Source organism: Balaenoptera borealis (assembly GCF_965194805.1).
Source record: "Balaenoptera borealis genome assembly, chromosome: 9".
Classification (NCBI taxonomy): domain Eukaryota; kingdom Metazoa; phylum Chordata; class Mammalia; order Artiodactyla; family Balaenopteridae; genus Balaenoptera; species Balaenoptera borealis.
This window is the reverse complement of record NC_138873.1, coordinates 21,145,931-21,168,791: the sequence shown is the minus strand read 5'-3', so window position 1 is coordinate 21,168,791 and position 22,861 is coordinate 21,145,931. Positions and strand designations below refer to the sequence as shown.

Here is a 22,861-nt window from a genome sequence, read left to right as displayed (position 1 = left end):
GAAAAAAGCACACTTGTCTATCTGATTTACCCAGAAAAACCGACTTTCTGGTTTCATTTTCATATCCTTTATTAGCATAATGTTGTAATCACTTATCTTTCTCTTATGTTAGTAAATATATTGTTTGTAGAAAGTTCTAAAATGTCAGTGAAAATCTTTTTAAGGAAGTAGAGAAATTGAATACACCCTTCAATATTCATCGAATATTGAAAATGAGAGAGAAATCCTTAAAACCCATAACTCAGGTTTTACAACCTGCAGTTAATTCAGTGCTGCATTGGCACTTAAAAAAAATAAAGTAACTTACACTTAAAAGCGAGAAAAATCTGCATTAACATTACATATCCTAATGTGTACCACATTTTAACACAAAAACAGGCATTGTATTTATACTTAATAGAATCAGACACAACTTTCACAAATTATACTGTATTCACAATAGAAAAAAGCAAACTTGTCTATCACATAGTAGTATCTCCACATTTAAACAGTGAAAGCTCTTCAAAAATGTCATATTATTTCTTTAATTCGTCCCAGCAGCACATTTCACACAGAGTGAGAAATCGTTCTCAGAATAGGTAAGATGGAATCAAGCTAGTACAAGATACATCAGCTTATGTCATTTCATCGGTATGGTAGCTTAAACATTCCTAGATCCAATCATATTATTAAGCCTAATCTTACTAGTGAAAGTATATACTTTGAGACAATAATTAATTTCTTCACATTGTTAGAGAATGTTATGAGCACTAAGGAACCACTAAGATGCAATTTATTTACAAAGTTTTCCCTTGGCTACTTGAACTGGCTGATCTTCCACTATTGGGCATTTGAGCATATGTCACATTGTTTTACTTGCTAAAGCAGAATGAACTTTTGGAGCTGAAATATGTCCTAGAGGGGAATGCAACAGCACAAGTAATCATCAAATTAATAGGACCATCTTTGTGAGAGAAAGCACATCTCCAGATAGTTGACACCCAAGTTTCAAAGAGCAGCATAAGGCATTATTATAATTTGGCAGTGATCAAAGTGTGGTAGGACAAGGGTAGAATACTCCCAACCCGTTCTCATTTTCACTTTCCACTTACTTTTTGTAATCATTAAGCTTAAGCTCTTTATGGAAATGCAAACCACCATTAACATTTCTAGAAAACAACTGAAAAAATAGCCCACTTATGCTTTTTCAAAGACAGGTTCATCCCAAATTAAGAAATCCTACTGTACACACTGTAAGATTTCTGGCAAAAAGAGAGAATCCTATAGCAGCTATTCCCACCGGAAGCCAACCCTATAGGCAAGGGTCATTTTTAGCTATGCTAGGATTTACTGCACAAAAAATGTCATTTAGCTTGTCACATTGCTAGCACAGCTGCCCATGTGAGCAAAGCACTCGATCAGTGTTTTCTCAGTGGGGTACTGTTGGCATTTGGAGCTGGGCAATTCTTTTTGTACAGAAATGTCCCACACGTTGCAAGATGTTTACTCTCCCAGGCCCCTGCTGCCTAAATGCCAGTTGTATGCCCAGCCATTGTAAATACGAAAAGTAAAAAGCGCTCCCCCATGTTCAGATGCCCTTCTGGGAGGGCAGTACCTCCTCCTTTAAATGCCACTGTCTACTGCAATTTGAGGACACAGGAAAAAGTGTCTATCTCAAAATATCATCTTGACTCCCTTGCATTTCTTTGGGCCCTGAGTAGTTTCCTCCCCCACCATTTTTCTAGCCTTTTGTTTCTAGCCTTCTGATGCAGCTTTAGTTTACCAGTTCTTCAGGGAGGAGGTTATGGGGTAGCCTAGGCAGTTCCGACAGGCATAGTCGCTTGGTTAGTCCCTGTATGTACTTAAAGGGGAGATTTCACATGAAGCACACTTTTTTTGTTTTTTTTTGCCTCACAATTTTACCTCAGAACTACACTGTTGGTCATAATCCTTGTCAGTGTCTTGAGGATCATTGCATGGCTTAACCACAAACACGACAGCTAACAATCCACATAAACAAAACTCTTGGTCTATGAAAATCACCATTAGATTTCACCGGGTAAGCTGCATCCCATGAGTTCCCAAACAATTGCCTCTTTATCCTATTAAAGAAGCATTTAATCCACATGCACATGCTTGAATTCCCCCTGCATAAATATAGCCATGCAGTTCGACTTTTCTTAGATTTGTGAATACTAAATTATGAAGGAAACATGGGTGAGCTGTGGATTGCTTGCATATTGTTCATACTTCAACGATGATCATACACAAACTGAGTTTTACCTAGGTGAAACATTATTATACTATACTAACAGTACATAAACGTACTTATTCCTTTCGTAACTTATTATCTCCAAAACTGAATGGTAAATATGTCTTGAAATTATTTGGATATATTGTGGCTAACAGATCGAATTAAGTTAACCACTATAATTTTTTTCAATACTAAAATTTCTAAATATCTTTTTTGAAGCAGAGCAACTCAGTCAATAAAGGTGATTATATTGTGAATTTTTAGATGGTGCTTAAGAATTCTTGTGGAATACTTTTTTTTTTTTTTTTAAGAATAAATTGAAGGGAGTAAATGAGGCAGAATGCCACTCCACCCTCAGGTCAATTTTGTGGTATGTTAAAATGCCAATAATATTTGTGCCACTTGCCAATTTAGGGGGCTTTTCCCTTACTGGATGTTTTGTTATAGTTTGACTATGTATTACATTGCTTAGAGAACTTCCACAAGAAATCGCCATGGCAATGCTAACTCGCATTCAAAAACAACCTGAATGAATCTAGGGTCAAACCACTTTCATCACTTAAAATATAGGCACTAATTTTTATTTTTATTTTTTAAAATATTTCTTCTGTGGCTTAGAAATGTGCCAATGTGTTCAAAACATTCTGCACCAATTTCACCAGATTTAGTACCTACTAAAAACTCAAACTAGTCATTTTTTTTCTGTGTAACAGTGATTTTTATATAAAGAACTATATGCATTTTTTCGTTATTTCAAGCTTTGGTGAAAGTGATAAGAATGGTAAGCTGTGATCGTTATCAGACTGACTGAATGATTTCTAATTTCCAGTGAGTGATCTAACCCTACATATTACACAGGTATAATATCTGTGACTATAAGTAACTGGAACTGTGTACTGATTACATGACGGTTTCTCTTTTTTTGTTGTTGTTCTTAAACCTGTACTGTATTATAGTATGTGGGTATAAATATCTACAAGTATACACACATATGTATATGTAATTCCACTATTGTAACCTGAAAGAAAGACTATGTATTATCTTTTTTATTCCATATTGGTGTTTGTGTTATTTAAAAAGCAAAATTATGCTTTATGTAGTTGTATAATATTGTAGGATACTTTGCTGTGCACAATTCCAAGTGCCTTAGAACATTGTTTAGCTTTCTTAAGTATATATAAATGCATATATGTATAAAATTGGGAAAAGTTACCTCAATAAAATCATTGGGAAATTCCCAGCTTCAGTTTGTTCCAATTTCTATTGTATTCAGACAGTGCTCGGTATTTTTAAATTAACAGCTCACAGAGTCCTCACCGGTAAAGCAAGAATAAGACAGCTTTTCTAATTGCCTGTAATTTCAACTCTGCCTGACTTAAAATGTTTTGTATTTAAGTCCTCGTGGTTTGTACTTTTAATTGAAAATATCCGTCTAAAGAATTACTGCTTTAAACAGCAATTTACAGTTTATTTTAAAAACTTCCTGTCTTTTTATATCTGAGATTTGATATTGCTGTTTTCATTCACATTATAATGTGTAAAAATAAGATAGTCCCTTTAGAGTTTCTAATATAGAAAATAAACAGACTTCCTAATTATGCCTACTATTTAATGTACTACAAACATGGAGAGAGCTTGGGAACATATTTTGACCAGAAAAGGAATTGCAATATACTTTTCATGTTTTTCAGCAGTGGTTACGAATTGTACATGAGCCTCCCTCAACTCCAGGACAAGGGCAAAAGTATGAGTGGAAAGTTGAAAAGCAATTTTGTGTACCTTTATCCTGGAGGGAAGACCTGTAAGAGAGAAGATTGGGACCAAAGAGTAGAGTAGGCTTGAAAATTGGCCCCAAGTATGCCCTTAAAAATCAGCAGTACATCTCCAAGGTAGGTGTAGTAGTTCAACAACTACTTTCCACTTTTTCTCACACTCAACCAGGTTCTACATGGAAACATTACTTTCTAAAACCTAATGGAGGTAAGTAATGGACAATTTTTTCATTTTCTACAGTGCTTTGATAGCATCGGATTTATTAAACTTTATTAAATTTGACAAAACTCTTTGCGGGACCTCAACTCAGACATGGCGTGGAGTTGCTGCCACCATCACTGCTGTCCAGACAACCCAAGTCCTTGTTTGGTTTGTGAGTTTTGAACTCTGTTCTGTAAAAAGTGGACACTAATAGTAGAACACATAAAGCTCTAGAGAAAGGTTAAGAATGTAACATTTGTGTAAAGGTTTTCTTGCTCTTTTGCTGAAAGTGGTACCATTTCTAGGTACCAAATTACATCATTCCCTCCAGTTGGAGGGAATGATGTAAACAAAGTTGTAATGTTGGAAGAGTACATACTGTATTTGGGGAGACATTGGTTTCATTCAATTTCAGTGAGGAATAAAAGGAAAGTAATGTGGAACTGTGGTCTATGGTGAAACTACAGAAGATCTCGAGGGCTGTATTAAAGCACCTGGGAGGTATTGAGTAGGCATTGGGAACTCGTCGGAAAATTCTGAATAGGAATAATATGAGAGTTGTCTTTTAGGAAGAATAATGTGGTAGCAAGATTAAGAAAGAGATTAAGAAAGGTTGGAGAAGACTCAGAGAGGAATCAGGAACTGAGCTAAAGAGGTAACAAACTTCAACTGACTGTGGGAAAAGATCATTTATAGCTTAAATATGAACTGATGAGTATACCTGCAAGAACAATTAGGGGCAAATTCTTTCCTGTGTTGAGTACTCCCTGCTCCAGATTGTCTGACTTGGGCCAGCCAAAGTTAAAAGTTCATCCAGGAACACATCCTTAGGTCAACAAGCACTGAAAATGCCAGGTCTCTCCTCCCTAGGGTATTTATCTAATTATGAAAAGTTAGCAACTACAGCTATATGCGGATAGACATACAGTTGGATATATGACTCTGAAAGTCAGGAAAAAGGTCTGGGCTATAGAGAGGAAGTTAAGAATCATCAGCACATATAACAGAATCTGTGGAAAAGGATAAAAATAGCCCCATAGACAATGTAAATTAAGACTGTGAAGAAATTACTACAATGAAATTTTAATAAACTATTTCATCACCTGACTGTCTCCAGGATTGTAAAATCATTTCATTTACACATCATCTGAGTGCTTTGAACACAACCAAAACATACCAAAGAAAACTCAAAATTCATTTTATAATTAGAAAGCACAGTAAGGAAAATTAATTGGGATCAATATTTCCAAAGTGTATTCACCAATGAAGTGTATGTACTTGTGACTCTTAAGAACAGGAGTCAGCAGAAAGCCAAGCAATATCAAGAGGATGTGCAGTTAAAAAGAATTTTAAAGAACATAAAATCGCTAGGGACTAGAAACAAGTAAAAGAGTCTATGTATGTCATATAAGTGACCCAAAAGGTACCAGAAATTAAGGGAAATCAAAAGGATTAGGATTCCAGGAAGCTGACAGGTTGGGTCAAGATGCAAGCTAACAGAGAGCCATGATGTGAACGTGATGTGAAGCCAAAGCACGTGTTTGCTGACAGATCCCAGATGGTGAAGGCCCTAGTTTCAGGAGCTGGCCATTCTAAGGCAACAATGACATTAAGTGAATAACTACACTAAGCTGGAAAGAGAACGATTGCTCACCTTCATTGAATGCTGATCACAAGCCAGGCACAGGTCCAAGCATTTCACATGTAGTTTCTCATTTAAACCGACAACAATACTATGAGGTAAGTGTTAATAATGTTATCATTCCCGTTTTACATTCAGGTCAGCAAACTGAAGCTCACTTGCCCCAGGTTACACAGTAAGAGTGAAACAAAGGCCAGAAACCAATTTCAGCTAGTATACCTAGCATACTACTGTTATCATTCAATATTGTAGGGGGAAATTTGTGCTTCAATGGAAAATGATGCATTTTTTTTAGACAAGCAAACCCATCCAATTCTGACCTTTCTTATGCCTCAGTTTTAGTGTCAGGAAGACCTGAGATAATTCAGGTAAAGTGCCAGAACGTTACTTCATTTAAACAAGTATTTATTGAGTATGCATGCCAGGCACTATTCTAGGTCCTGAAAATAGATACAGTAGTAAATAAAACAGATCAAAACAAAACAAAACCTGCACTCATGAAGTTTAATTATAATGAATGTGTAGCACATAGGAGTGTTATGTATCAATACTATCCCTGTTACAAAGCATTATCCCAACACAAGTTCTGTGGTCTTAAATTGTTCCTATAATTTTTACTGTAATAAAACTATAAATATTCTATAGATTTTATTTTTTAAAAAATTATTTATTTATTTATGGCTGTGTTGGGTCTTCGTTTCTGTGCGAGGGCTTTCTCCAGTTGCGGCAAGTGGGGGCCACTCTTCATCGCGGTGCACGGGCCTCTCACTATCGCGGTCTCTCTTGTTGCAGAGCACAGGCTCCAGACGCGCAGGCTCAGTAGTTGTGGCGCACGGGCTTAGTTGCTCCGCGACATGTGGGATCTTCCCAGACCAGGGCTCGAACCCGTGTCCCCTGCATTGGCAGGCAGATTCTCAACCACTGCGCCACCAGGGAAGCCCTCTATAGATTTTATAGTAATAATAGGTAGGACATAAATACACAATTCAAGATAACTCAGACATTGGAAAGACACCAGAAATTGGGAAGGGGAAATACAAATTTGAGGAAAGGTCTGCTGATAGAACTTTGAATGCATTACTATCCTCTTTTGCCCAGGAAAAGCTATGAGAGCGCGCCAGCACCTACCTTAAATCTTAAGCAGGTGTGCTTATAGCCTATTTGCTTAAACTACTTTCAAACGTTTGAGGAATGGCTTGAAAAAGAATAAACATTAGTTTCCACCTTCTAAGATAAGGTATGCAAACACCAAAGAGATTCTGAATATATTTTATTAGTCCAAATGCCTCTACTGTCAACAGAGTCTAGGAGGGTTTTGTTAACTGGATGTTTGAACGCAGTTCGTTAAGCGGAAAATAAAGACCTGATTAAGCCTGGTGCAGCCTAGAATAGCAAGGCCCTAGGATCCTCCGTTGCTAAGGCAACCAGCTCCGCGCCCGCCCAAAGGAGAGGGAACCTGAAACCTCGGTGACCCGGGAGGGTGCCCACCTTCCTTCTGTGTACAGTTTTTTTGTGTGTGTTTTTTTTTTTTGTTTATGATTGGGAATAGGCATGGAATACAACTGTCAACGGGGATGCTAGATTCGTGGCTTCTGTTCTCGGTAGAGGGCGCTATAAAAGCAAGTTCGCCCACAAACACACACCTCGTTTCTCGCCTCGTCGCAGCTCACACGTCCGCAACTCTCTTCCGCAGCTGATCTAATTTTGGCCAGAAAAGCCCCGCCCCCCGCCAATAGCTTCTCGCGATCCTTGAGACGGCGTGAGCTTTGCGTAACTTCCGGTCGTGACCCTTCAGCCTTTCGGCGATTGGTCCGTTTTCACGGCCTACTACGTGACTTCCCGGCCGGTTCCCGGGGCAGCACGTGTGGAGCGACGTAAAGACGCGGTTGCGAGCTGGTCCTCAGTGGCGTTCGGGAGGTACCGTGTCACCTTCCTTCCGACTAGGAGAGAGCCGTCGCCCGTCTTTGGGGTGAGCGCCGAGCGGCTGCAAGCATGGTGAGCAAGCCTCGCTGTCTCGGGGGCGGGGCGCTCTGGTTTGGCAGAGACCGGGCTGGTTCCAATGGCGCCAGTGGCTACTGCGGCCTGGAACTGGGAGGGCTGGTCCGAAGGTGAAGACAGGCGACTTGTGGCCCAGTGCACCGGTTTGGGTCACCCTCACCACCCCGGGCATAGTTTGCAGTTTAGAGTGGGTCTCCCGCGGCCAAGCGTTCCTGGGGAGTAGACAGAAGAGAACGGCCTACCCTTTACCACCTCCCCGTCCCGAGAGGCCTAAAAACCTGTGACATGGCAAACAAACGCGCCCCCCAGTGCTTCATGGGGTCGAGCAGAGAGGGAGTTGCTAGTCTCTCCAGACATTGGAGTGGCAGGTGTCTGCCCCATCTGTTTGCTCTGGGGAAAGGGAGGGTCTAAGGTTGGGCCCGAAGCAAGGCGGCTTACTCAACTGGAATGATGGTTTCTCAGTTCAGAAAATTAAGGTTGTGTAGTGAAATAAAAACACAGAAGGATGATGAGTCTTACTAAACTTAAGCTCTTGTGTCATGGTTTTGTTTAATAGTTGGTACAGGAACTGTCTTCCTCAGATTTTCCTGTGTCAGGCTCCTGTCATTCTGGTTCAGACTGTCAGGGACCTTCTCTGAGCGCTCATTCTAAAGTAACTCTTGAGCTATTTGCACATCGCTGTGTTTTGTTTTTATTGTCTTTACCTGAAATCATGTTCTTGATGATTTGCTTGCGGAGAACAGGAACTTTGACTTACCTATTGCTGTATTCCAGCGCCTACAACAAGGTCTGGCACAGAGTAGGTGCCAACAAACGTTTGTTGAAGGAAGGTAGTATACATTGTATTGAACGTAGTTGATGTTTCTTGCCCTGGAAGCGCAGGTTTTAAAAATCTGTTGATCATAACATAACTTATTGAAGATGCCTATGTGGACTATGGTATTATTCACTGTTTCGTTGTTGTTCCTGACTTATTTTATTATTCTGATTCTGTTTCTTTGAAGCCTCACAGGAAGAAAAAGCCCTTTATAGAGAAGAAGAAAGCTGTGTCTTTTCACCTGGTCCACCGGAGCCAACGAGATCCTTTAGCAGCAGATGAGACTGCACCCCAGAGGGTTCTGTTGCCTACACAGAAAGTGGGTCCTGTTCTATAGCTAATAAGTTTGTAGGTAGACTGTTGATAGTTTTTAATAAATTATGTTAGCCAACTGCTATTTTCAAATAACTGTGATCTTCTGGAAAACAAAATCTGTGATTTAATTTTCAGTAAATATATTCTTTTTTTTTTTTTTTTGACTACGTTGGGTCTTCATTGCGGCACACGGGCTTTCCCTAGTTGTGGCCAGCGGGGCCTACTCCTCGTTGCAGCGTGCAGGCTTCTCATTGTGGTGGCCTCTTTTGTTGTAGAGCACGGGCTCTAGAGCGCAGGCTCAGTAGTTGTGGCGCACGGGCGTAGTTGCTCCACAGTATGTGGGATCTTCCTAGACCAGGGCTCGAACCCGTGTCGCCTGTGTTGGCAGGTGGATTCCCAACCACTGCACCACCAGGGAAGCCCAATATGTTCATTTTTACATTGTGCATATTTATTTTGATGGATAATTTATCTTTATTGGAGATGTTTAAATGAGCAATCTTGTAGAGTAGTGGAAAATATTTACTAAACCATCAGCAACAAAGCTTCATGGTGTTATTTAGGGCACAACCATATGCTTAGTCTCTGCTTTCCATAAGATCTTGGCGTTTCGTAACCACAGACTGCATTTTGCTTCCTGGTCATCTCATAAAATATAAAACTCATGAGTTAGCTTTAGGAAATACCAGGGAGCCTTTAAGAGGTTGATTTGGTAATTATCAGTCAGAGTATACTTGTTAAGTGTGGGTAACGTGAAAGGAAGTGTTGGAGAACACTGGCATATGTAGCTTTTTAGTAAAGCCAGTTGGTATTGTGCATTGAGAAGTTTCTTTGCATATAAATACAAGAAATTGTACTTACTTTTCAGTGCCCCCTAGTCTTCTAATCCTCCACATACATGACAAAACAAAGTGTGTGTGTGTGTGTGTGTGTGTTTCTTGGCTTAAATTGTTGCCCAGAAACGTCTAGTGGAAGGAGGAATTTTTTTTTATTCCATTTTAATTTTATGTGGCATTTTGTGTTTCCCGAGTTTGTCAAGAATTCTTTGTCTCATTCCTATCAGCCAAACTGTTCATGAGCCATCTGTCCCCTGTTCTGAAAGCTGTGCTCATTGGAAGGTTCCTGAGCCTTATCCTTGGAACAGGTGCTAATTCCGTTTTGTTTATGATCCTAGATAAAAGATGAAGAAAGGCGAGCAGAGCAGAGGAAGTATGGCGTGTTCTTTGATGACGACTATGATTACCTGCAGCACCTGAGGGAACCGTCTGGGCCCGCAGAGCTCGTTCCCACAGATACCTGTGGTGCACCTTACAGGGAAGATGAGAAAGAAGAAGCTTTAGCAACTTCAGTAAGACTTTTTAGCAATTCACATGTGAGAGAGAGTGTGTGAGGAGCTGTGAGTGAAGAACCACCATTTTTTAAATCAAGATAACTGTTTGGGGCAAGAAATGGTGTCAGTCTGAAGAGGACAAAGATAAGCCATGCCTTCGCTTGAAATTGTATATGTGTGTATGCACATACATAGCGTCAGGAGGGAGTAGGTCTCCTGTTCTGGGGTTGTTGAAAGTAACGGTTTTTGACAAGGTTGGAACTTTTGATTAATAGTTACGGTCATGCTAGATAGCACTTTTCAGTAGAAGAAAAGCTGCTCATGTTCTGTATGTTAACAGCCTAACTGTTTCAGCATCGTAAACTGCTCTAAGATAGACTTAACTTCTGTGGAACTTCTGCAGAATGTTCAGATCTTTAACGCTTGTAGAAGCTGCAGGCTAACCCTAAGAGAGAACGGAGGCAATAGATTGTAATGAAGTTTCTGTTACTCTTCTCAACAAAAATGCAGTCCCCTTTAATTCTTTATCTTTTAAGTACATATGAGAGCACATGTTTATATGAAATTAGTGCTCCTAATTTAAGTTCTGTTTCCTTCTACCTGCTTATGTTAAGGATGCCCATGTTGCATGCCTTTGTTATCTCATTTTTAATTTAGTATTAGTATAGAGTAAATTTCCCTGTGAAACTTTTATATCACTTGGCACTTAAAAAAAAGAAGATACTAATGTACTGTGTTTATTGACAAAAGAAGAGATACAAAGGGCACCAATTTCCCCTGCTTCTCATTCTCCAGTCCTTTCATGGTCTAGACATTGTTTTCCTTGGGGAAGATGTGATCATAGCTCTTCCAGTCTATACTTGTTGCTTAAGGAAGGTCAGAAGGGTTAGGTTTCAGGGTATCATACCAAAAAAGAGGTAATAACTGCACCTGTTCATTCACTCACTAGGTCATAGCTCTCTTGTGAGGCCTCACACCCCACTGCCACATCTTTAACAGAAGCTACTTCTCTATACCTTCTTCCCCAAGGCTATTGTGTCAGTAATAGGATATGTATCTTATTGACTCATTTCCTTCTACGACCCACTGAGGGAGGGGAGGTGGTCCAGTAGTGACTTAACATCTTTATCTTATGTAGTAAGAAAAGTTTTAATAAAGTCCTAACATTCTTCTGGCTGAATTGTGTTGGCCAGTAAAAGATTAGCTTTTAATTCTTAATTCATTTTGGGTAAAAGTAACCACTATCGAATTGGCTTTTCTAACAGAATAAGACTCTTTCTTTTTATTTTTGCCATGTCGCGTACGGCATGGCATATGGGATCTTAGTTCCCCGACCGGGGATCGAACCCATGCCCCCTGCAGTGGAAGTGCAGAGTCCTAACCACTGAATCACCAGGGAATTCCCCAGAATAACACTCTTTACTGGACACTTCCGTGATGTTTATAAGGACGAGTGAATTATGTTTGAAAGCAAGTGCCATTGGTTTTCTGTAGCATGATGCAAAAATACGGATAAGTCCCATGTGTTTCTTCAACTTTAAAGTAATTTGTTACAAACCACGAAAATTGAGTAAACCAGCAATATTGAATACGCCCTAAAAACAAAAGCAGTGCAGAAAGACAGTGGAGAAATTATTAATGCTTGATTAGCCCCTGATTTTCACTTGAAGGAAAGCAGGTGCTGCCACAGTGGAAAGCAGTTGGGCAAACCTCGTGTAGTTCAGAACCACTGCAATCACTAAAAAAAATTACAGTTCCCTTTTTTTAAAAATGTAATCACTATCTACACTTTAATTATATATATGATTCTTTGACTGTTTTTCACGATTTGAAAAATATCTCCAAAGGTAATTCATTAAGCGCAAGCTGATCCTCCCTTTTTTTTTAAACCCCGGTTTCCAAGGATAGATAATCACAAAGAGCATCTTAAATATGTTTTACCACAATTTTTAAAAAATTAATGTAATAGGCACCAAAAATCATTAGATTGTGCACTTTAAGTGGCTGAATTTTGTAGTATGGGAACCATATCTCAGTAAAGCTTTTTTTAAATAGGATTCTACAGCAGAAAGCCAGATCTTTGTCCATGTTTATGCCATCGAAAAACTCTGGAAGCCATAACAGCTTACTAGGTACGCGCTCATGCTCCTCAGAGGCGCCCATTTCAGCAGGCTCTGTCTGTGAGCCAGTGAGAATGTGTGCCTCAGCTTCCTGCCTGCTGCCAGACTGAGGACGGGGTGGTGGGCAGGTCCACAGACAGAGAACACCTGGTGGTGACTCATTATTAACTAAGTGGTTGTAGGGATGAAACTAAAGCATAAGGACCGGTCAGAAAGTATGCGCCAGCACATGTTGAAGTAGATTGGATGGTTTGCAGAATGAGGGGAGTTCACAGGAAGGAAAGTTCCAGAACAGTAATCAAGAAGGGCTTCATGGTGAAGGAGGGAACTGAGCTGGTCACTAACAGGGTGGCTTCGGGAATTCCCTGGCGGTCCAGTGGTTAAGACTAGGGCTTTCACTGCCATGGACCCAAGTTTGATCCCTGGTGGGGGAACTAAGATCTCACAAGCTGTTTGGTGCAGCCAAAAAAAAAGAGAAAAGAAAAAAAAGTGGGTGGGTTCTATTAAAGAGAGAAGAAGGACCGTTCCAGTCAGAAAGAAGGGACGTGAGGTAGTATTGTGGGTCATCGTGTCCAGCACATGTGTGCTCCATAAGTTACTTTGAATTATTCCACAATGTGAGGAACTGGACTTGATTTACATGGAGGTTGCATTATTGAGTAACAGGATACATAGAATAGACCTTGAGTTTATAGTGCCTTGAAAATCAGGAGTGAAAAAACCTGTTAAAAGTTCGGGAAGGCCATATTATAAAATTTTAAGGAGTTTTAACCTGGCAGTAATACGAAGATTGGACTAGATGTAGACTGAGCGGCAGCTGTGGTCGTCTGTGTCCTGGTCAACCATGAGTAAGACGGTGCCCAGAAGACAGGTGTGAAGTGACTGTGTACAAGAGAGGTCAAAGGGATGGGTGGTTAGAAATGATTTACGACCACCCTAGGATTTAAGCAGCCAATTTGGAGAAAAGCTGTGCCAGTACTAGAGATGAGGACGTTATCTCTGGTTTAAATAGGAAAAGATTAATTTTGTTTTGAAATTTGAGGAGAGTGGAGTTATGAGACCTGGATTTGAATCTCAAAACCCCACTTAACTAGTCTCAGGCAGGCATGCCACTTAACCTTTCTTAGCTTGTGTTTCACTGAAACATGCTGATAACTCACGGGGTTGTAAGGATTAAGTGGGATAAAATACTGGAGAAAGCTTTGTGAAGTATGGCAGGGAGGTTGCTTTTGAGATAATGATGGAATATACATGTTTAAAATATGTAACTGGAGCACAGATGAGAGACAATGCAGAATGTAGTTGTATTAGTAGGATTGCTGTAACAAATTACCACAAATTACCACTGGGTGGCTTAAAACAACAGAAATTTATTCTGTCACAGTTCTGGAGGCCAGAAGTCTGAAAGTAGGCTTTCAGCAGGGTTATTCCTTCTCTGGGCCTCACAGGCAGAATCTGTTCATGCCTGTCTCCTAGCTTCTGGTGGTTACCAGCAGTCCTTAGTTTTCCGTGGCTTGTAGGTGCAGCGCTCTAGTCTGCCTCCACGCGTTCACGTGCGCTCTCCCCGTGTGTCTTCACATGCGTTCTCCCCGTGTGTCTTCTTGTCTTCATGTGGCTTCCTTACAAGGACACACCAGTCAGTGGATTAGGCCCCCCCATCGCCCAGTATACCTCATCTTAACTGGTTACATCTGTAAGGAATCTGTTTCCAAATAACGTCATGTTCTGAACTCCTGGGTGGACATGAATTTTGGGGGCGCATTTCAACTCTTCGTAGTTCAAAAGTATTTCTAAATAAACCTAACCATTGTGTAACTTCTTTTTCAAGACCACTGGAATTAAATTGCCTTCCTCAGTGTTTGCATCAGAGTTTGAAGAAGATGTTGGATTGTTAAATAAAGCAGCTCCTGTTTCAGGTGTGTATAATTTCTTTAACTTTTCAAGTGGATAGAGCTGTGTTTTACAGAAAGAAACGTAATGATATAGAGTTTTTTCTGTCCCTGGTAAAGTGCTTAAAGAATTGAGATGTGTTTGAATTCAGATTAAAGATCATTAAATTAGGAAGGGATGACTGTGATCTTCGTCCTTTTCTTTCATTGCCATCAAATTCTTTGTCTTTTTTTTTTTTTTTAATTTATTTATTTGTTTATTTATTTATTTTTGGCTGTGTTGGGGCTTCGTTTCTGTGCGAGGGCTTTCTCTAGTTGTGGCAAGTGGGGGCCACTCTTCATCGCGGTGCGCGGGCCTCTCACTATCGCGGCCTCTCTTGTTGCAGAGCACGGGCTCCAGACGCGCAGGCTCAGTAGTTCTGGCTCACGGGCCTAGTTGCTCCGTGGCATGTGGGATCTTCCCAGACCAGGGCTCGAACCCGTGTCCCCTGCATTGGCAGGCGGATTCTCAACCACTGCGCCACCAGGGAAGCCCAAATTCTTAGTCTTTAAAGTTCCTATTTGGAGTGGAAAGTGGGAAAATTATTTTTGGTGATCTAGTAGGGGAATTTTAGCCTCGCCTAACTTCTTACAAAGGAAACAATGATATTCAATAAGCCTTACATTCATATAGTGTGATCTTGAAAATACTTAATCTGTTAGCTTTCAGAGTTTCTCCCAAGAGTGTAGAAGTATTTATAGAAGTCCATTTTACCGTCTGTTCCAGATACACCAAAAATTATGTTTGTTTTTTTGCGGTACCAATACTGTATTTTAGAACAAACACGGAAGTCCACAGAAGTGGTGTTTGATATTTCCTGCTAAATTACCTTAGTTATTGACTAACATTTGCCATGTGGCATTCATTCATTAATTCATTCTACAGATTTCTGAATTGCCACTATGACCATGTTTGGGTTAAATCAGAATAAAAGCATAATCCCTGACCTCAAGGAATTTACCATCAGTTGGGAAAGATAGACAATAAATGGGAAATTACGATTATAGTGCAAATGAATAAATAGTGGTGAGGCACCAAACCCAGCCTGGGGGAGTTGGGCAAGGTGTCCTAGAGGACATGAGGCAAGGTTGATTTCTTAGGTAGAACTTAGGCAGGTGAATGAAGGAGAGTGGGGTGGGGAGGAGAGGATATTCCAGACAGAGGAAACTATGTGCAAAAGCAAGAGAACACAGATACAGGAATCTGCACACCTTTTAGCATGCCTGGAATGAAGGGTAAAGATTAATATGAAATGAGGCTGTAGAGACAGTGGCCATTTTGTGAAGGGTGTTGGAAGCCGTGTCAGTTTACAGGTTTGAACTTGAAAGTTTTTCTAGGACTCTAGTATTTTTATTGATACATATAGAAGAAAACAGCTGAAGAAACAGGTTGGGATTTTTAAAAATCTCATAGTCTGAAAAGACAAAGTTTCACAGGCTACAAATACTAAATTTATTTCTTCTAACAGGTGAGAGTTACTTCTAACAGGTGAATTTAAAGCCCAGTTTTTTTGTGGGTAAAAGCTTTGGATTTTGCTAAATAGACACAGCTTAATATTGTAGATCTATAATGAAGGTTTTTACTAGGGGGTATTGAAACCAGAGGGATTTTTTTCTTTTTTAAATTTTCTTGGAGTTCTCTATCTCTGTGTCTATTCCTGAACTGAACTTTTTAAAGTTTTTAATCATTGTTTTATCCTCAATACATAGGCAGAGTCTGGCATATAATAGCTACTCAGATTATGTTAAGTGAAGGAAACATGCTTTCTTGGAAATTATTGCTCAATTTTTGTTTTCCTTCTAGGCCCTCGGCTGGATTTTGATCCTGACATTGTCGCGGCTCTTGATGATGATTTTGATTTTGATAATCCGGATAATCTACTTGAAGATGATTTTATTCTTCAGGCCAATAAGCCAACAGAAGAGGAAGAGGGAATGGAGACACAGTATGTGTGGTTTGTTTTGAAGCAGGAATGACCTGACTGTTGCTTCTTCTATAGGATAGTAACCATTAGATGTTATAGCTGGAAGAGGCCTTCGAGAGCATTTAATCTGAGACTTCTGATTTTAGAGCAGAAAATGTGAGACTTGAGGTCTTTACAAACCATCGATAGATGGGGCTAAAGTCCAAGTTGCTTGATTGCTAGTTCATTACTTTTCCAGCCAAACCAGACGGGTCAAGCAGCACAGCTGTTTCTGCCTAAACAAGAATCCTGCCTCTGAAATACCCTCAAATTTTACTTGTGCAAAGTCATTTGGTTCTGTTGTTTTTCAAGTTGTTTTGACATTTAATTTATGGCTCTGACTTTAGGAAATCTGAGGCTGAAGATGACAGTGAGTGGGAAGATGTGGATGATGAGAAGGAAGGAGGTAGTGATGATGATAAATATGACCCTGCAGGCTCATCAGATGAGGATATGTCTTCCCCTGGAAAACCTCTTGGGGCTGTAGAAAATCACTTTTTCTGGGAAGAAGAAACGAAAAGTCGCTTTACTGAGTATTCTTTGACGTCCTCGGTCATGAGGAGAAATGAACAGCTGACCCTACATGATGAGAGATTTGAGAAGGTAAACTCTCCACATAAGGGGCCTTTTAATACTAGTTCCTAGTACATTTTATGATATTGGAACCCAAAGCTAGAACTTTCAGCGTTAGAAACAGACTATGTCTTTTATTAAAACAGAGCATAAAACCACCCCAGTTTTAATTCTGGAAAGAATGTGTATAAGTCAGAAGGTGACTGATCAAACCTCCTGACTTCCTCGTAGAATCTGATATTTTGATTCTGAACCTCTCTGATCCCGATCCCTAATATTATGCTGTCTTCCTCAAGCATTGGCCTGAGCATAAACAAAATTCCATTTCTTTCCTTTTTTTTTTGAGTGATTTTCTTACTGTTACATCCCAGGGCCTAAAGTGGTATCTGGCATATGGCAGGGATTCAGACTGTTAGGTAAATGAGTAAATTCCTTCAAGGTGAATCTAAGATAAAGGTTCTGACTTTGCTGCCTTTTCACTAAGTACTCATTTCCCTCTTCTCTCCAAACAATAGGCAAACTATTAGTAATAACCTCAGTCTTCAGGAGTTGTATCACCCCCTGCTTATTCTTTTACAAAGCCCAGCAGAGATAACAGCATTGGAATAATACAGTAAGCATCATCTAAACCAGAATGAAATTTGTACGTAAACAGGAGGCTCTTTAGTTACGTGGTCTTTTAGCTTGCATAATCAGTGAATTTGAAAATATCTGTGAAATATTATGAGGTAAAGATTTCTGCCTAGCATTTTGTTCACCAAGCTGAACAGAATAACTGCCTTTCATTTTCATTTTTAAAATTGAAGTATAGTTGATGTACAATATTATGTAAGTTAGAGGTGTACAGTATAGTGATTCACAATTTTTGAACGTTATATTCCATTTATAGTTATTATAAATTATTGGCTATATTCCCTGTGCTTGCACAATATATCCTTATTTTATACCTAATAGTTTGTACCTCTTAATCCCCTGCCCCTATATTGCCCCTCCTCCCTTCCCTCTCCTCTCCACTGGTAACCACTAGTTCGTTCTCTATATCTGTGAGTCTGCTTCTTTTTATTTATGTTCACTAAGTGGTTATATTTTTTAGATTCCACCTATAAGTGATATCATACTGTATCTGTCTTTCCCTGTCTGACTTATTTCACTTAGCATAATACCCTCCAAGTCCATCCATGTTGTTGCAAATGGCAAAATTCCATTCTTTTTTATGGCTGAGTAGTATTCCATTGTGTGTGTGTGTGTGTGTGTGTGTGTGTGTGTGTGTGTGTGTGTGTGTGTACACACACACGTACACACACCACATCTTTATCCGTTCATCTGTTGATGGATACTTCATATCTTGGCAATCATAAATAATGCTTCTATGAACACTGGGGTGCACATATCTTTTCAAGTTAGTGTTTTTGTTTCAGATATATACTCTGGTGTGGAATTGCTGGGTCATATGGTAGTTCTATTTTTAGTTTTTTGAGACGCTTCCATACTGTTTTCCAGAGTGGCTGCACCAATTTACATTCCCACCAACAATGTACAAGGTTCCCTTTTCTCCACATCCTCACCAACATTTGTTATTTGAATTCTTTTTGGTGATAGCCATTCTGTCAGGTGTGAGGTGATATCTCATTGTTGTTTTGGTTTGGGTTACCCTGATGATTAGCAATGTTGAACATCTTTTCATGTGCCTGTTGGCCATCTGCTTTTCCGCTTTGGAAAAATGTCTATTCAGGTTTTCCACCCATTTTTTAATCAGGTTGCTTGGTTTTTGTGTTTCTGATGTTGAGTTACATGAGCTGTTTATATATGTTGGATATTAATCCCTTACTGGCCACATCATTGGCAAAAGTTTTCTCCCATTCTGTAGGTTGTCTTTTTGTTTTGTCAGTGGTCATTTTCATATTAAATGGCAGCCTGTATTCAGACTAGATGTCAGCCTTAGAGTGCTGAGTAGAATGTCTTCCACACCGTACTGTCACGGTGCTGAATCCCTGCTAACACTTCAGTGGTAGTTGTGATCCTCCTAGGGCTGAAATAGTGTACAGGAGTAAAAGTAATGTAAAAATAACACTTAAATGCTATGGTCTTAATGCATACATTCATTTTTCATCTTATCTTTTTTCTTTATATTCAAGTTTTATGAGCAGTATGATGATGATGAAATTGGAGCTCTGGATAATGCTGAATTGGAAGGTTCCATTCAAGTAGACAGCAATCGCTTAGAGGAAGTTTTGAATGACTACTATAAAGAGAAGGCAGAGAAGTATGGTGACTTTTCCTTGATTACTTCCTTTTTTTTGTTTCAAATAAAGTCTATAATCGCACAGCTGAATCTAGAAAATCACCCAGTCAAGATCCATGTTTAGAAAATGTATGTTTTCCTTAACCTTTGGCTCACATTTTGCTATTAAGAGTTCTGAAGCTGAATATAACAGTGGGTGGAAACATACTGAGAACCACTTTCTCTATAGCTTTGACCTGAGAGTCATGATGGAATAACTGAGGATTAGAGTACAAGGTCATGTTCCACTTGGAGAAGGAGATGGTGCTTCTAGCCTCTTTGGCTGAAGAATTACTCTGACTTCTAAGTATATACACTCTTCATCTTCCTGAAAAAGGTGTTCTGAGCAGTAGATCAGAGTTTGTCTCTGCAGCCTGATTAGCATAACTTTCTATCCAAATATTTGGTAAATCATCATCCACATCAAGGTGATTTCTCTGAGAGAAACTAATGAAGTGTTTACATCTGCTAGAAAGGTCTGATGTTCCCTGATCACTATCATATGTAGATCCCAGAGCAGGACAAGGGCTATATTCTTTGAGTGAGTTATTTGAATACTTTGAAGAGGCATATGGGCTGATGCTTTTCAAGGCTTTAAAAAAGATCATGTTATATAGGAAAGATGCCATCTTGTTTAATGTGTTAAAACCTTGCAAAGACGCAGATAGAATTTTCCTTCCTATCAGCAGAATGTATGTCCAAAACCTGCTGTAGAGGAGAGGCAAGCCTGAGTAGAGCTGATTTTGACAGGAAGTGACAGATGGAGCAAATGAGTTTGTGGATTTTAAAAAATGTTGTAGTTCCCTAAGCTCTTTAAGTGCAGTTTCAGTAACATAACAGTGTAATAATGGGTGGTATTTTTTTCCCCTCCTCTATCTTCATTTTTGAAAACTCAACCAAAAGTTGTGTAAAACTGAATACTCTTGAACCCTTCGAGGATCAGGACCTGCCAGTGAATGAGCTCAGTGGGTCTGAGGAGGAAGAGATTGTTACTGTAGTTCTTGAAGAAGCCAAAGAGAAGTGGGATTGTGAATCTATTTGTAGTAAGTATCTTAGTGTCCATTTTACTGCTAAAAGTATGATAGTAATTTTAAAGTATAGGGTACATCAACTTTTTGGAAAAGTACGTATTTGTGAAAATGATTTTGAAAAATAATATTTCAATTATTGAGTTGTAATTGAAACATTTAAAAACATAAGAGAGACTCCATTGTTATTTTGAACTATGAAAACACTAAAGTCAGGAATATAGGAGGAACTCAGTAATGTTTGACTGAACTGAAAGTATACTTATTGATACATGATTTTTGTGTGTGTGTGTGTTTTTTTAAGGTACATACTCAAATTTATATAACCATCCACAACTTATCAAGTATCAACCAAAGGTAAGTAAGTCCTAGTGTCCTGAGCTATTCGAAATATGCAGTGCAGGAAATGGAGTGTACAAATTATTTTCTCACAGTAGCCCCTTTGTGGCTTGCAACACTATTATGAAAAGCAACAAAAATGTGCCATTAGTGAGCTGTTTTTTAATAGGAGTGGAAAAAACCACAATGCCATTTGATCTTTCTTTCAGCCCAAACAAATCCAACTATCTTCTAAAACAGGAATACCTCTCAATGTCTTACCTAAGAAAGGACTCACAGCAAAGCAAGTTGAACGAATGCAGATGATTAATGACAGTGATCTGCCTAAGGTGTCAACCCAACCACGTTCTAGAAGTGAAAGCAAAGAAGATAAAAGAGCAAGAAAGCAAGCTATAAAAGAAGAGCGCAAGGTAAAGTAATTTTTTCAGATGTGAGATTTAGAAAGAGCTGGGGTGGGGGTGGTCACGGGAATTTCCTTTTGTAAAGTCAGTCTGCATCAATGTGAAGATTTGAATAACAGCATTTTCTCGCACAGGAACGGAGACTGGAGAAGAAAGCTAACAAATTAGCCTTCAAACTGGAGAAAAGAAGGCAGGAAAGAGAGCTGCTGAACTTGAAGAAGAATGTTGAGGGTCTAAAACTGTGACAGTGGATCATTTAAGATAAGGTGCATTCCCCATTACGGGCTCTTTGTTATGTACAATAATGAACGAGGATCTTCAAAGAGATAAAACTGTTCGCTCTGCAATTTTTACTGGCAGGTATTCAAAAGAAAACAGTACAATATTTGTGTTTATACCAGTAAGTTTTCTCTGCCAGCTGTCTTGTAAATATTGTAATATTTTTAAATTTAATATTATAGGCTTAAATTTGCTTAAATAAATGACTTCATGAACATGAAATGTTTGGATAAATTAAAGGAAAATGTCTTCATAACTTAAATGGAATTGATTTGTTCTTCATTTATTTGTGTGGTTGTTCCAGTTGCCTTTTGCAGATGTTCTCAAATATTTCTTTGAAATCTCTCCACTCCTTTTCAGTACTTAAGTGGTTTGATTTCCTGTATGTAGAAAAGAAACCCAGTTAAGAACTCATTTGAAATAGAGTGGCAAGAAGAGCTTCCACTGAGAAGGTTCCACTGGTAGGAATCTAAGTTTCCCCTTGCTGTCTGCAAAGGGTTATTTCAAAAGGATGGTAAAACAATATTGAGGTTATTGGGACTCAGTTACTGGCTGACTTGTCCTTGGAATTTAGGAAGAGTGAAGACAGGAAACAGAATAGAAGAAACAATCAAGAAAACTTCCTTGGCTTCAGTGAGTACCTGGCTCAACATCAGAAATATTGACTTCAGTTTAAACTAGAAAGCTTGTCTTTTCAACGTTATTTAATGCTTGGAACCATTCATGCTTGATTAAAATACATAGTTGAAAACTTTCCCTGTTTTTTGATGAGATTTTTTAACTTCTCAACTTTTTCAAGGTTCAAGCAATGACACATCACAATTGTTAATTATTTGGTAAACTGTGACTTTCTTGCAACAGATAAGTTGTTAGTGACCCATGTTCATGTGTCCATGACTAATATGTTGTTATCTGGACTGTTCTGAAGAAAAAAAATCTGTGGACACTGTTGGTCTGAGTTGGGTACAGAATGGCTGAGGCAGAACCATTCTTAGCAGGTGAGCTGCATTTGATATCTAAGTTATTAGAAAGTGTCTTCATCTATAATTTGATTATGGCTTTTCCTCAGCTGGGAGGTGTTATCTTGTTCTGTACGTTATCGGTTCTAAATCTAATCATTGTCGAATTTTTAAAGGAGTTGTGAAAAACAGTAGCATTAGGTACTCTACCAACACTGATAGAAAAAACTTGGCTGAAGAGCTTGTCATTACAGAAGTAGAATACTGTATTTAAATGCCAGCCTGCAGAAGCAAAGGGCCAGATGATGGTTTATGTTAGTATCAGGAATGTACTAAATCCTAAAGAGATTGACCATTTATTTTGGTAGCCATCTCATTTGAAGGTTCTTAAAACCAGCAAGAATCTAGAATGTTACTTTGACTTGGTGCTCTTCAGATTCCATCTTCGGAGCTTTTAATTTCACCACACCTGACCCAAATGGTTTAAATTAACACGTTATATGTTTTGCAGTTAAGAGAATGTGCCTATAAGCCACTAGTCTTGGTGAAGCATATTGTGATTTAGACTGATTATCCTCCAAATTTAAAGATCTTGATTTTATTCTGGAAAAAAGTTCTTACATGATATTTTGTATTACTTCATAACATTTTGGAATATTTACGATGTCAGTCATATAAAC

At 39.0% G+C, this 22,861-nt stretch overlaps 2 protein-coding genes and 1 long non-coding RNA gene across 3 annotated transcripts in view; 2 read left to right on the top strand and 1 right to left on the bottom strand.

Moving 5' to 3' along the window:
- On the bottom strand, positions 1 to 7,539 carry LOC309634973. The gene is made up of 2 exons (XR_014248544.1): positions 7,493 to 7,539; positions 1 to 6,743 (listed from the first exon to the last, which is right to left on the bottom strand). It is a non-coding gene; the product is annotated as an uncharacterized lncRNA (long non-coding RNA).
- Positions 7,540 to 7,655: 116 nt separating this feature from the next.
- LTV1 (LTV1 ribosome biogenesis factor) lies at positions 7,656 to 21,976 on the top strand. Its single transcript, XM_082405521.1, has 11 exons — positions 7,656 to 7,844; positions 8,852 to 8,983; positions 10,154 to 10,327; positions 14,258 to 14,345; positions 16,162 to 16,303; positions 16,669 to 16,924; positions 19,030 to 19,157; positions 20,079 to 20,218; positions 20,508 to 20,560; positions 20,752 to 20,952; positions 21,078 to 21,976. Exons 1-11 carry the CDS (start codon positions 7,842 to 7,844, stop codon positions 21,186 to 21,188), a joined length of 1,428 nt encoding a protein of 475 aa, XP_082261647.1. The 5' UTR covers positions 7,656 to 7,841; the 3' UTR covers positions 21,189 to 21,976.
- The window catches only part of ZC2HC1B (zinc finger C2HC-type containing 1B), a gene marked incomplete at its 5' end in the record, with an annotated part of 35,040 nt that continues 33,426 nt past the window's right edge, over positions 21,248 to 22,861 (top strand). Inside the window, 1 exon segment of the mRNA XM_082406070.1 lies at positions 21,248 to 21,343. Within this exon segment, the coding sequence (XP_082262196.1) occupies positions 21,248 to 21,343 (96 nt within the window).

What these genes read in the sequence shown, in the direction of transcription:
- LTV1 (XM_082405521.1), top strand. An exon ending in TATAAAGAGAAGGCAGAGAA is followed by an intron (nt 19,158 to 20,078) that starts GTATGGTGACTT and finishes CTCAACCAAAAG; the next exon opens with TTGTGTAAAACTGAATACTC. An exon ending in TTATCAAGTATCAACCAAAG is followed by an intron (nt 20,561 to 20,751) that starts GTAAGTAAGTCC and finishes TCTTTCTTTCAG; the next exon opens with CCCAAACAAATCCAACTATC.